At 37.5% G+C, this 14,316-nt stretch overlaps 2 protein-coding genes across 13 annotated transcripts; both read left to right on the forward strand.

The window, feature by feature from the left end:
- The first annotated feature begins 2,698 nt into the window (after window positions 1–2,698).
- Window positions 2,699–5,739, forward strand: LOC140874921 (adenylate kinase). Its single transcript, XM_073278408.1, has 4 exons — window positions 2,699–3,126; window positions 3,797–3,937; window positions 4,717–4,989; window positions 5,291–5,739. The coding sequence occupies exons 1-4, from the start codon at window positions 2,836–2,838 to the stop codon at window positions 5,432–5,434; spliced, it is 849 nt and encodes a 282-aa protein (XP_073134509.1). The 5' UTR covers window positions 2,699–2,835; the 3' UTR covers window positions 5,435–5,739.
- A 2,056-nt stretch (window positions 5,740–7,795) lies between these two features.
- LOC140889585 (two-component response regulator-like APRR7) lies at window positions 7,796–13,785 on the forward strand. 12 transcript variants are annotated; one of them, XM_073297325.1, is made up of 11 exons: window positions 7,796–7,996; window positions 8,137–8,326; window positions 8,604–8,932; window positions 9,518–9,679; window positions 9,772–9,905; window positions 11,001–11,147; window positions 11,840–12,020; window positions 12,092–12,295; window positions 12,388–12,526; window positions 12,656–13,412; window positions 13,494–13,785. In XM_073297325.1, exons 3-11 carry the CDS (start codon window positions 8,683–8,685, stop codon window positions 13,599–13,601), a joined length of 2,082 nt encoding a protein of 693 aa, XP_073153426.1. In that variant the 5' UTR covers window positions 7,796–7,996; window positions 8,137–8,326; window positions 8,604–8,682; the 3' UTR covers window positions 13,602–13,785. The 12 variants fall into 12 exon arrangements, with proteins under 12 accessions (XP_073153426.1, XP_073153421.1, XP_073153441.1 ...); XM_073297320.1 differs by having other exon boundaries at window positions 8,137–8,189; XM_073297340.1 differs by having other exon boundaries at window positions 8,137–8,189; window positions 8,612–8,932.
- The last annotated feature ends 531 nt before the right edge of the window (window positions 13,786–14,316 follow it).

The following is a 14,316-nucleotide window of genomic DNA, read 5'->3' on the forward strand; positions in this document are numbered from 1 at the left end:
CCGCAACTGCTATTCCGGTGGATGTGTTAGGACCGTCAATTATATAATTTTTGACGTAGAGTTTTCCGAACGCTTGGGAGATTTTCGTCTTCTAAGCAATCTCTTGAGGGAATGCATTTTTTGCAATCCCTCGGAGTAATATTTTCGATGAAAACCCTTGAGTAGTGTATTTCACGTAACCTTTTAGGTTGGTGCATTGGATATAACCCCTTGGGCTATGATTCTGTATAGTCTTTAGGACTTGGTGAATTTTTTATGGTTATCATGACGTGGTGAATTTTGTGACAGTCATTATGACTTGATAATTTTTTTATAGTCGATATGACTTCTTCTGAAATTTTTTTTTATAGTCGCCATGACTTCTTCTGAAAAATTATTTTTTTATAGTCGTTATGACTTCTTCTAAATTTTTTTTATAGTCGCTATGACTTGATGAATTATTTATAGTCACTATGACTTTTTGAATTATTTATAGTCACTATGACTTTTTTGAATTGTTTATAGTCATTATGACTTTTTTGAATTGTTTATAGTCGCTGTGACTTTTTGTTGTGCTCTAGGAGAAATAACGTAGTGCTTAACATGGAGTACTTATGAGTGGATCAAGTTCATAAGATTTTGTCTCATGGGAAAGTCCTGAACCCACTCTATTTGCTAGGTGGTGAGATATCCCGGAACTGTTTTAGTCGTCTTGACCTCTTACAACATCATGGCTTAGGTGTTCCTACAGGACTGACCAAGCCTCTGATGGATGAGTAGCCTTAATGAATGCATGGATCGTGACGTATAAGTTAAGCATTCGTTAACGGAGCTGGGTTTCTTCCTATATAATTAAATATAAAAGTAAACAAATCAACATAAGTTTATTATTAAACTTAAAATAAAAGAGAATTTAATAAAAGTTTTGATCTGCAGAGCAAATAAAGTAGCGACAAGCAACTTATTTTAGCTTGCAGGTGTTTGCTCTATGAGTATAGAGTTTCTTTAGATTGACATGACTCTCTGTCCTGCGCTATATTTCATAGTATTTTTCGTTTCGTTTTTTTTTCCCGAGAAGTGCAACTCATCAGTTTCCTCGATGCGGATGTATTTTTCCACTCTAGACAACAGCTCCTCCAAGGTGTTCGGAGATTTTCCTGCTATAGATTCCTTGAACCTTCCAGGACGCAAGTTCTGTTGCATTATTCCAGATAACATATTGTGGTTCACGTGTGGGACTTCGTGAACCGCGTAAGTAAATCTCTTAACATAGTCTCGCAAACTTTCTCCTTCTTTTTGAAGAATTGTGAATAATTATGCTGTTGTTTTTGGGTATTTCTTGTTAATTGAGAATTGTTGGATGAAGCGCTGGATGAGTTTCTCCAAGTTGGCGATGGATTCGGACGGCAGTTTATTGAACCATGCGAGTGCTTGCCCTGATAACGTTGTTCGGAAAATTTTACAGTATGCACCATATGTGATATCATACAAATCCGCTTTCGCGTAGAATTTGTCAATATGGTCTTGGGGGTACACTCGTTCTATCGAACTCAGGTAAGCTGGGGATTTTGACCCCCTTTGGTAATGCTTCAGATAAGATGTCATCAGTGAAGGGGCTTCGACGTGACGACAAGATTGCGGACGAATTCTCTCCAGTTACATCTGTGCGAGATCCATCATTCCGGGTTGGATTAGTGGTTTTGTTTTCGCCAAACGTGTCATGAACTGTGTAAAAACTTGCTTCACCGTCTTTCTGAGTAGTATTTTTCTTGGTCTCCCCTTGATCTTTATCATTCACTTTAGACTTATCTTTATTTGGGTCTTCGTTATTAGGGTCAAGAGATGATGAGCCTTCAGTCTGAGCCTTTTTCTTGGTGCTTTTGCACTTACGGGTTTCTATGTACTGAACAACTGCATCTTTTGCTGTGAGTGCTGCTGTGTTTTCCATTAGCGTAGTCAAGTCTTCACGGGTGAGAGTAATACTTGGCAGTGCGTTTCCATTGTTATTATTTTCCTGAGACATTTTTGAAGTAATATGTGTTCTCAATGACGTAGAAAACAAGTTCCCACAGACGACGCCAAGCTGATGTAGCCAAAAATCACTTATACCCAACACGTTGCTTTCGCAAAGTCCGGAGTATCAACAAATCCTTGTATGTCCCCTGTGGAGATCTTCAGTGAGTTGTTCTTACGTCACAAAACAAAGTCAGAGGAGCCGGAAGGGTTTTCGGCGAAGTCAATCCGACGCTCAAGTCAGTGATTACTCAAGGAATAATAATCAAGAGTAGAGCGTTATAGTGCTAAAGAAAGTGTGTACCTTAATTATGAGGTGACTTGAGCTATTTATAGATATTCAGAGAGTTTTCACGGGCTTGAGCCTCTTACGGGCTTTTGTAGAATATAGGGCTTGCTTGAATTAAATATATATAATATTTAAATAAGCTTGTGCTCAAAAATATTTGGAGTGAACATTCAAGATTGAGCTCAGGCCCAGTTGAATTTTTAGGTGTAAGTCATCACTGTCGCTCGTGGACATCCTTTGATTTAATCTCGCATAAGCTAACGGACCTCTGACTCATGTGAGATGAGTTCGGGGTCAACTTTTTTTTTTTTTAAAAAAGAAATGTAAATATATATATATATATATATATATATATATATATATATATGATAAATTAATTACGCATCAAATTTGGAAACTCCTAGAAGATCCGCAGAATTAGCCGTTGATTAACGTAAAGCCTATGAAATCATAGTCGTCCCTTTGATCCCAAATCCCCAACCCGTTCTCACCGCAAATCCCAGCCGCGGCCGCCGTAAAATCCTTCTTCACCACCATCACCACCACCATCACCAATGGCGGCTGTCGCCCGCCTGTTCAGATCATCCTCATCGGCCTCGTCCTCTTCCATCATCCGGAGGTCTCTATCCACGGTGGTGGCCGCACCGTCACCCACGCCACACCAATCAAACCCTTCCCGCACAATTCCAGCTGGTAGGAACGTTCAATGGGTATTTTTGGGATGTCCTGGTGTAGGAAAAGGCACCTATGCTAGTCGACTCTCCGCTCTTCTCGGGGTGCCGCACATCGCCACCGGCGATCTGGTTCGAGAAGAGCTCTCCTCCTCTGGATCGCTTTCCAAAGAAGTACACCTTTATTCCCTAACAATTTCATATCATTATTCATATTTTTTTGTTTATAAATTGGTTGGTCATAGCAGTGGGATATATTTTTATGATTTGTAATTTGTTTATAAATCGGTTTAGGGGAACAAAATTCTCCATAAATCTCCTTTTATATATTATATAGTTGCTTATGTATTTCGATCTACTGATTTAAAAATATTAACTGGGTTAATTGCATAACTTTCCAAGATTGTGGGAAGCTCTGAAAAGCCATGACGTTCTGAAGCACACTCAAGTTCCATCTACTTCAGCAAGTATAAATGTATTTTTCTGAGAAAAGTTAAGAACTTGAGTGACTGTATTAGGTGCAAATTTAGGAAGCATATAGACCACATTGAGTGTCCACACTCGTGAGTTTTTAATTCTTTTACTTCTGGAAATGGCATAACATGCAAAGTGACAAACAGATTGAAATATTGTGAATGGTTTTGCTGATTTGGGTGTGTGGAAGGTTGTTGGGAATCGGATGCATCCTAGCATCTGAAGTTTCAAGCAAGAAATAAAAACTGTGTTGTTTTATTACGTTTGTTCTTTGTTTTTTTGTTTTTTTTTTTGTTTTTTTGTTTTTTTGTTTTTTTTGTTTTTTTGTTGTTAAACTTTTGATTGAAGACATCTCTGTTCTCATTCGCAGCTTGCAGAGATCGTAAATCAGGGTAAATTGGTGTCTGATGAGATCGTTATTAACTTATTGTCAAAGAGGCTTGAGATGGGAGAGGCCAAAGGAGAATCCGGGTTCATACTCGATGGTTTTCCTCGCACGGTCCGACAAGCGGTAAGTGGTTCATTTTTATAGTCGTTTCCCATCTTACTTAGATTTCAGCTTTATCACGGTCCTGATAAACATCCTCCAACTGTGATCAACTTACTTTCTTGCACCCGTCTTAGTGCCCTACTTTGTAATATGAAGTTTGTGATTTGGTAGGGCCTGAACAGTGGGGGAGTAGTTGAAGGCCCCGACGTGGTTGTCATAGGGCCATTGCATTGTATTTACTCTAGATACTAGTAAGCTGGTGTAAATGGTTTATATTAAATGATTTTTTAATAGTTGCCTGTGCGAGTGACAAAAATGTTCTGAACTCAGATTATATATGATTATTGTTTGTTTTGAATTTGAATATTGGAAATTCTAGTTGGAACACACTCTGCATGCTGGGCAATTCTGGTTTCAGCTTACAGTAAGGAATTAACCTTACCATAAGGTCCTCCGGGGCTGTCAGTTAGAGGTCTAAATGCCCAATTCCTTCCTCAGAAGGGAAGGGTTCGAACAATCAGATGGAATTGACTTTTACATGGAAACAGGCTCTTTATCTAAATCTCCTTACCAAACAAGAAAAAATTGAGTGAGAGAGGTGGTTCGGCATTTCTCTAATGACAAAACAAGAAAGTCCAGTGGATCGGAGATTTTACTGTTCTCTAGTGTTCATCTTCCTCCTTGCCCATTATTTCTTCATTCTTTCTAGAAATGCCAATTGTGTGGTGGAACAACTTACTCATTTATCTGGAAGATGTCCAAAATGCATTTCTGAAAAGTTGCATTTCCCCCTTATGCAGGAAATATTGGATGAAGTGACAGACATCGACCTGGTGGTGAATTTGAGGCTCCCAGAGAGTGTACTCGTAGAAAAATGCCTTGGAAGAAGGATTTGCGGCCAATGTGGGAAGAATTTTAATATTGCTACCATAAATATTAAGGGTGAAAATGGTAACCCTGACATAACTATGGCCCCACTTCCTCCTCCTCCTCAGTGTGCTTCAAAGCTTGAAACCCGTTCCGATGATACTGAAGCCATCATAAAAGAAAGGCTTCGCGTGTACGATGAAAAGGTACTGCTTCTGTCCTTGCTCCCCCTCCCTCTTTTGCCTCGTAAGGAGATGGAACTTAGGGGAAGATAAATTTTATAATTTCTTGAATAATAGAGTATCTTTGTAGAGTTGCTATCAAAGAAGATGACAGGTTATAAGCTCTTTTGTTTGTGGCCATGTTAGCTGCCAGGATCTCAGGCAATCAATCCTCAGAAAACAAAGATTACATCTTGTTTGCGAATTGCAAATTTGAGAGTATTGGCCGAGATTAAACCCAATTTTTCAATAATTCGTTTCGTTCTCTTTCTTTTAATCAATGCAGAGTCAGCCAGTCGAGGGTTTCTATCGGGACCAAGGAAAGCTTCTGGAATTCAATTTACCTGGAGGCATCCCAGAGTCATGGCCGAAGTTGCTGGAAGCACTAAGCCTTGATGATAACGAGGTCAAACAATATGCCACGGCATGATCAGTCGCCACGCATGTCTTCACTTCTCGCTTAGATTTTTTTTGCAGAAAACATGATATTTATTCGAATTCCCTTTCACCCCATCTCAATATTTGGGCAAAATAACTAAACAGTTGAGAGTTATTGGCCGTTGATCATAGTGGCTGTTGTCTTTCGTGCTGCTTATTTTTCGGTTGCAGAATTTTGTTGTAACATTATAGCAGTGAACGGCTGCAGTGTTGCAGCCTGAAATTGATTTTTTGTAATAAGAATTCACTGAGAGATTGCCAAATATGATGATATTATATTCTTTATTTTCATCGTCACTATGATTTCGAGTAAATCACCATTCTGTATATTTTGCACCTTATATCTTGAAATTTTTCACCCACTTTTTTGCCATAATTGAGCATTGGAGGTGACATTTAAGAAATGTCATTGATATATGGTTTCAGTATCCAAGCTCACCCATCGATGCAAGATTGAAGTGGCATCACCTCCTAACTTCATGCTTATGTTATATGTTCAATTTTTTTCACACGACAATTTATTGGAAAATGAGATAATACCCAACACCGTAAGATGTTATCTGACAATAAAATCGAATTGTTGATATTCATGAATATATGTGAGTTTTATTGATTTTTCAGTGGACTTTATATCTATCGTAAAATATTCATCCTTTAAAAATAGTTTGAAATTTTTCCAATTTATGGATAAGAGGAGAAAAAAAAACCCTGAATTGGAAATTTCCCAAATTTATAGATACGAGGGTTGCTCATGTTTGATACTAGCACACGGATGCACGCGTTACGTGCTTTGTACGGTCTATTTTTTTAATTGAATTTTTTTAAAAAAAATAGTGAAAGAAAAAAAGGCAATTTTGTAAATGAATATCCACTAAAGGGCAAAAAAAAAGATTGAAATTGACATTTTCGTAATTTTTGTAATCATATGGTTATCAAAGGGTAAAAATATGAGAGATGTCATACCAACATACCAAAGCTCATCTGTAATATAATACTAGTACCTGGACGCACGCGTTGCGTACCTTCTATTGTCTATTTTTTAAACTAAAAATAAATAGTGAAATAAAAAAAATAGAATTTTTGTAAATAAATATTCATAAAAGACAAAAAAAATAAAAAAATAAAAATGGCATTTTCCTAATTACATATTACATAACTATCAAGGGTAAAATCATGAGGGACTGGGAGACCAACCATACCAAAAGACCACTAAGATGTTCTTACTTTATCTTTACTATATTATAATACTTCTCTACCTTTTAAAAATTGTTTTGCTATGCAAATGATGACACCATTCTAATATTACATTTATACCCTCAAAAATGTCTTTGTCTTTTCATTGTTGTTGGGTAAAATAGAAAAAAAAATCCAACCTCACTATCTTCATCTCCCACTATCTTTGTTTTTTCAAATCAAATATTTAAATAAAATAAATACATAAAATTTATATATTATATCACACACGCAAAGTGTGTGTTTGGATGCTAGCATATAGTATAGATAGAGATAGAGATAGTACTATTAAACATATACACACGACGTGTACATATAAATTAAATTGTTGTCGTGTATAACAAACTTTTATCTGAAATATAATAACAATTGAGTAATTTTATATATAATGCTATTTTTTGTTATTAATTTTTGATTATTTATTTTATTTAAAAAGAACTAAGATAGTTATGGATAAGGGTATTTTGGAAACAAAAAATGATATGACATAACCAATCAAAAATAGTTACTATGTAGGCCTCAAACTTAATAACATAGATAAATGAGATAAAAAAATATTAATACATCTCATTTATTATTAATTAATTTTATAAAATATCTATAATAAAATCAAGTATTTTCAAAAAAATATAAATGTAACATATAATGAAACCCCTAATATTTATATATAATGGGGAAAAAAGAATTTATCCGACACTCGTAAATTTCCCTTCTTGGACGATGGCAATTTCGTCATTTCGCTCACGTCGCAAGCAATTCATTCATGTTAATGTATTCGACGCCGTTGGCAGTTTGTGCCTTCCGTCATAACGGCGTTTTCGCAGCCGTTTCAGATATTTTTTTTATTAAACATCCACGTGTACACCGATTAGCCGGCTCCAAATCAAAATTGATTTGGTTGAATGGGCTCGAGCTCTCGTCTTTAGATTTGGTCCACGCCTTATTACCACGTCACCCGAATCCATCCTACGTGGAATCTCTCTCTCCTACGTGTCGTGCGCGGATGCGGCCCATCGTCCACGTCGGCATCGGGATTCAACAAATCGCTTCAACCTCTAGTCCCCTTCCGTATTTGCCAAAACCAGTCGAGACCCACCCCCCCTACCCCAAAAAAGTATGCCTTATCTTAAATATTTGTTCGAACCTTGATTCAGTTGTGTTTGGATGTCTCCTCTGTTCTTGTTTCTTGCTCCTTCTGCTACATTTGTGCTCTCTTTTTTTATTTAATTGATTTTTTTTTTCATTTCTATCGAAATTTTGAAGGAGAAATTGGAATCATTGACGGCCGATTTGTTTGTTTGCGTAAGGGTGAGCTAGGAAGGTCTTGCTGCCTCGTTTTGAGAACCCATTTATCTGTTTTCGTTTATGAATTGTTTGGTTCAATGTTTAGCGTTTGCGTGTTTCTTTTGTTAGGGTTTGGGGTACAGTTTGGTCTGTGATGCCCTGTTCTGTTGTGTGCAGATATTGAGCAATCTTCAGGGCATTGAGGAATCTTTCTGATTAAACGGAAGAAGGTTTGATTCTGAATTTTAGGGTTGAATTAAGAAGCTGCTCGTCTGGTTTTGCTTCCTTGTTCTTTGATTACCTACCGAGACTTGAGATGGGGGTCATTTTGACTGCTTTTGGATGGATGGATTTGGGTTTACGAGAGGTTTGGATGAACGAATTTGGATTTACCTTGGGATTTTTTAAGTGATAGGATTTGAAATGAAAGGTTTTTAATAGAATTTCATATCTTCAAAGATGAATTAAAAACGTATCGGATTAGAATGATCGGTTTCCAATTCTTAATTTTGTTCTTGTTCCTGAACATGCGCAATTCGTTTGGATATATTTTTGACAATTTTACGCATAAAATGTGTCAGATGTTCGACTACCATTCCGTGCTCCATGTGTGTCTGTCACTGATTTGTGTTTTTATCATGAAGGATTTTAGTTTCCTCGACAATGCTTTATCAAAGATTTTCATGTAAGTGATTTGGGATCTAGTTGGTGGGGTTGTTTATCATGAATATTGAAGCTAGTGAAGACAAAGGGTCATTGGATGAGGATAGAGGCGCCAAATATGAGAGTACTGTTGCCGCGACCGAGTTAGAAACTCCAGGGGCGCTGCGAATGCAACACCAGCCGTCTCAAGGGACAGTGGTCTGTTGGGAGAGATTTCTTCACGTGAGATCCATTCGGGTCTTGCTTGTGGAGAATGATCATTCTACTCGCCATGTTGTTTCTGCTTTACTCAGGAACTGTAATTATGAAGGTTGGTGCATTGAATTGTGCTGAAGAAGGCTTCTTGCGAATGCTTAATGTTGTGATCAAGTAACCACTATTGTGTTAATGTTCTTAACCAACTCTGCATGAAATTTAGTCTTTCGTGTTTACTTCATCTTCCTACTCATGTTTCCTTGAAAGGAGAACGAATGACAGAGAGTTGAAACCCAAGAAAAAAAATTTCTTCATAACTGGGGACACTAATATAATTTCAAATGAATAATTTGATATGAAAATCATGTGAGACTTGCTTCAGATAGCAATTCGAAGTTCATTTTTTTCTATGTATTTATATCGTGCAAGGAAAAAATGGATGGTGGGAATTGGGATTTAAGAGTTGAAATACAGATATCAGATAAAATATTTTTGTTTTGAACTTTGAAGTAGTGGAAATATTTTATTTTGCATGTCTAAGTGTTAGCTATCAGATTTTTTTTTCTCGGATAAGTAAGTAGCATACAAAGATTAAATTAAAGAAAGCGCATGTTTTTCTGCCCCCTTCCGTAATTTAATGTTTCATGAAACGAAGAGCTATATGTGATTCTTTGGCTTGAGTCTGAAACGATCCATGCAGTGCTTGATGCTGCTAATGGACTGCAAGCATGGAAAATCTTACAAGATCTCACCAACCATGTTGACCTTGTCTTGACGGAGGTGGTAATGCCTAATTTATCCGGAATAGCTCTTCTATGCAAGATTATGAGCCACAAAACTCGCAAGAATATTCCTGTCGTTAGTGAGTGACTATTCCCTTTTATCAGTATAATATTTTTTTATGCCATGTAACAGAATGCTGTTACCTCGACCCTGGATGATATTTTCATGCAGTGATGTCATCAAATGATTCAATGGGATTAGTCGTAATGTGTCTGTCTAAAGGCGCGGTTGACTTCTTGGTGAAACCTATTCGAAAAAATGAGCTTAAGAACCTTTGGCAGCATGTCTGGAGGAGATGCCACAGTGTGAGTCATCTCTACTTTCTTAGCCCGATTTGAGAACCATGAACTTGTGTACCATAAAAACACATAAATAAAGACAATACATAGGGTATTATATTGCCTGTATACTATGTTTACATATGGATATACCTCTGAGTTGATTGTAGGTGCTTCCGAGGTTATAAAGTTGTCATTCAGCAGGATGTTTTCGGCATTATTTCTCGATACTTCCTATACAAACATTACTGCTAAAGAACAGTTATCCTGAGTACAAATAGAATTAAGCTAATACTGAAAAGCAGGACGTTTGAGATTGTCTTGGATGAGGAGGTTTTCCTTTTTCTCTCCATCTATATCATCATCGCAATTTTTTTTTTTTTTTTTTCAAATGTGCATTACCAAAATGAATAGAAAAATCTGAACTGTTTGGAAATCGGTGAAATCAGTTTAGGCAAAACATGATAGGAGCCTTCATGAACATCGAAAATGGTCTCTAAGTACCCTACACTTGTGGCCATTCCAGAGTGTTAAGAAATTGGTTTGAACCTAACTTACCTCAAAAGCTAGCTCAAGAGGTGAGGTTTGTCCTTGTCTATATATTAAACTCCCAGGTTATTTAACCAACCGATGTGGGACAAACTAAACATACCAACACACCCCTCGCACGTCCAAGAATTAAACGACTGGAACGTGGAGAAATTAATGGGTGGCCCAATTATGGGACGGGCGAGGCCAACTATGGGTCGCCCAACGTGGAACCCGGACTTTGATACCATGTTAAGAAATTGACTTGGACCTAACTCACCTCAAAAGCTAGCTCAAGAGGTGAGGTTTGTCCTTGTCTATATATTAAACTCTCAGGTTATTTAACCAACCGATGTGAGACAAACTAAACATACCAACACAGAGTTTGGTAGGTGAGCCTCTTTAAATGTTATTTTTTTCTCACATTTGCATAGAAAAGTGACTACTTGACTCGTCTTGGAGGAGGTCTTTGATGGATCTTTTAGCATGTGTTTCCTTCTTTCTAATTTATAATTTGTTGTTATTAAACGAGTTTCGTTAGGTTTCATCATGTACATTTTCCTTAACATGCTCAATGTATTTGTCCCATCTCAGTCTAGTGGAAGCGGGAGTGAAAGTGGAACACAAACTCAAAAATATGTAAAATCAAAAGGCAGTGAGAAATCAGAGAACAATGAAAGCAATGATGGAAGCAACGGCTTAACTGTGGGTGATGGAAGTGACGACTTGAGCGGAGCACAAGTAAGGAAGTGCTTTCTTTTATTTCTCTTGATAGAGTACAAAACTTTGTTTTAGGCATCAACTTTACTAATTTGTTCGTGTACAGAAGAACCTGAAAATTTCATGTATAATTATCTTTTGGATGACTTGAACCTTAATATCGCTTAATTTTAAAGGACTCCGTTTATTCCTTTTCAACCCCATGTGATTTAATAAATGAAATCTTGAATAATTTCTGCAAACACTGCTTTCCCTTTTTCTAAAATGTGGAAGGGTTGTTTGGTACGCGAGAAACAAGTGCGAAGAAGCCATGAAGAGAAACCCTGTAACGCGGTATCTGACATGCAAGAGTCATCACATATAGTCACATAATCACACTAAAGAGTTCATAAGATTTCAGTAGTCCACCGTCTTTTTGTGTTCTATACTGCATGCCTGAATCTAAAAAGTTGGCACCAGGTTATGCAATTTTCAACCTGGCTTTCTTTCAATTAGTGATTCTTGGTGACAATTCAATTAAGGTTATTCTGATGCTTAGGTTCAATAACAGTGTTAAATGACATTGTCTTCTCTAATCTCTTATATTTATGAATGGTTCGCATTCCTAGTTTCAAGGAATGGTGGTGCATCAATCTTTTAGCCACATCATCGTGTGTGGAAAGTAATCGCTTTTTTACATGTGAAGCCATTATAATTCGGTCCTTATTATACAGAGCTCTTGGACAAAGCAAGCTGTAGAAGTCGAAAGTTCACAAGCTATGTCACCAATGGATCATGCAGCTGAGTGCCAAGATAGCACGTGTGCCCAAGTTATTCGTTCAAAGGCTGAGATCTCTGGCACTAAAAGGATGCATATTTGTGTATCAGGGGGAGGTCATGAGCAAAAACCACCTGGTAATGTGTGCTATGTGGCTTTGTTCTAAATTCTTCTTCTTTACATGATCCGACAAACTATGTCTCCGTAGATATTGTTGAAGATGATAAAAATTTGGAGACAAACATTCCTAAAGACTGGGTATCACAGTCTGAAAATCCAGTTAAAGTTCCACTTACTGTCACGGGTCCAAATCTCAAGTCCTTGTCAGAAGTAAATTACAATACAAGTATTGACCAGGTTGCTGAGGGACGACCCTGTCCAATGAGTGAATACTTGTTTGAAAAACATGAAGGTGACTGTGAAAAAACTTCTACGCCTGTCATTGATGATTTGATGTTAGAGAATCTGAGTTTACTATAGAGGTTACTAACTTTTTGAACCTAGGAAACAATGCAACTGGTGATTCGAAGGAACCAAAATTTGAGCTTAGCTTGAAAAGGCTTAGAGGAGTTCAGGACACCGGAAGATCAGTTCAAGATGATCGTTATATCTTGAGGCGTTCTGAGCAATCTGCTTTCTCGAGGTTTGAAAGAAATTATTCAATGATAATTTTTGAATCTTTTATGATTATATACTCGGTTAGGGAATAGCCAATTTTAGTGAGAGAAAGGATTGCGGATCAGAAATTGTTACTTTAACTCTATTACTACAGGTATAATACATCATCAAATTTTCTCAAGGCTGCCGATGGAATTACAGGGAGTAGTTCCATAATTGGTAATAGCGTTGAAGTTGCCAGAAAAGAATCTGTTGCCGATGTGCAACTTCTCTTAACTGATGGTCTTGCGTATCAAGGCTCAAATGGAGTTAGCGACAATATTGATATGGGTTCCACCACTAATAAGCTTACAACCCAGCCATCAATTAGGAAAGATAAGTCTGAAGCAACTTCCACAATCAATGGCTTACATCCATATGCTTTTAAACCTGTGAAAAATGATCTTAGATTCTCCCAACAGCGAGATAATCCCCTTCTAAAAGGATGCTCAAGCAAGGTCGAAATCCAGCACCCACATCATGAAAAAAATTACCACCTTAACCATCATTTTCATAAGTTAGACGCAAAGCCGTCATCAAATCTTGATGATTCGGCGCTAAAGCAGTTGGCTTCACTCGATCCAGACTTTGGATCATCTAGTGTTTTAGGTGGACCCATTAACTATAGTCTGAATGGAAGTGCCTCAGGAAGTAACCGTGTAAGTAATGGACAAAATGGAAGCAACACTGCCATTAATACCCCCGAGAATAATGTAGAAAGTGATGTTGGCCAAGCTGGTAAAAGTGGAAGTGGGGATGCTAATAACTCTGGTGGTGGTGGAAATAGAATGGATGAGACCAAGCTTGCACAGAGGGAGGCCGCCTTGAACAAGTTCCGTCAGAAGAGGAAGGAAAGATGCTTTACGAAAAAGGTATTTAGTATGATTTTATAAGAATTATGTTGCCATCACATCACTCTTCAGACGGTCTCTTATTGTTCAATTTTGTCTCAGGTACGATACCAAAACAGAAAGAAACTAGCAGAACAGCGTCCTCGTGTTCGAGGACAGTTTGTAAAGAAAACGGGACATGACAGTTCAAACAATTGCTCGGAAGACTAGTTCCGTGCACCCTCCAGCTAATTCTTTTTTCTTATCTTTGCAAGATACCACTGTTTTACATGTTAAGTATTTATGATCTAATTGTGGATGGTTGTCTTTCAGTTTTGCGTTGGGGATAATTCTCTCTTTTGTGCTGTATATGTTCTTTAGAATTGTTCTCAGTGAATTAATTGTTTTTCCCTCAGATTCATCAAATCTCAACCAAACGTTCCCTAGAAACTGATCGTTTTAGAAATCTATCATGGACCAGAAACGAGAAATTTAACAAAAACGACCACGCAAACGCACGCACAACGCACTTTTTTTTTACCTCGAAATCTAATATTCATGTTGTGCTGATTGATAACACACCTCACCATAACCTGCAAAAGCATAGAGAAATGAGATTGCAGGTGAACGAGTAATCCGCAGAAGCAAAGAATTGAACAGCTAAAGCTGTAATCTCTACTCTATATACTGCTGCTTCCTGTTGACGGAGAACGAAAGAAGCGGTTTTGTCGTGTGCATGGCGAAACATGAACCTGCGAATGCTTCAGATTTTTCTGTGTTGTTTGGATACATGGGGGTGCAAATGCTTCAGATTTAACCAAACGCAATCTCGGTAGCTAGAGAGATTCAAAATCACGCGTGGAATTGGAAAATGTTTACCAGTTAATTTAAACACATGTTAAATATGATGCTATTGTGAGCAGGAGAGAAGTTAAAACTAATCTCA

This window comes from Henckelia pumila, chromosome 1 (genome assembly GCF_033568475.1).
Source record: "Henckelia pumila isolate YLH828 chromosome 1, ASM3356847v2, whole genome shotgun sequence".
Lineage (NCBI taxonomy): Eukaryota > Viridiplantae > Streptophyta > Magnoliopsida > Lamiales > Gesneriaceae > Henckelia > Henckelia pumila.

Coding starts and splice junctions, on each gene's coding strand:
- LOC140874921 (XM_073278408.1), top strand. CDS start 2,836: ATGGCGGCTGTCGCCCGCCTGTTCAGATCATCCTCATCGGCCTCGTCC. Junction 3,938..4,716: donor CTCGCACGGTCCGACAAGCG/GTAAGTGGTTCA, acceptor CCCCTTATGCAG/GAAATATTGGATGAAGTGAC. Junction 4,990..5,290: donor TTCGCGTGTACGATGAAAAG/GTACTGCTTCTG, acceptor TAATCAATGCAG/AGTCAGCCAGTCGAGGGTTT.
- LOC140889585 (XM_073297325.1), top strand. CDS start 8,683: ATGAATATTGAAGCTAGTGAAGACAAAGGGTCATTGGATGAGGATAGA. Junction 12,021..12,091: donor TCATGAGCAAAAACCACCTG/GTAATGTGTGCT, acceptor ATGTCTCCGTAG/ATATTGTTGAAGATGATAAA. Junction 12,296..12,387: donor CTTGTTTGAAAAACATGAAG/GTGACTGTGAAA, acceptor TTTTGAACCTAG/GAAACAATGCAACTGGTGAT.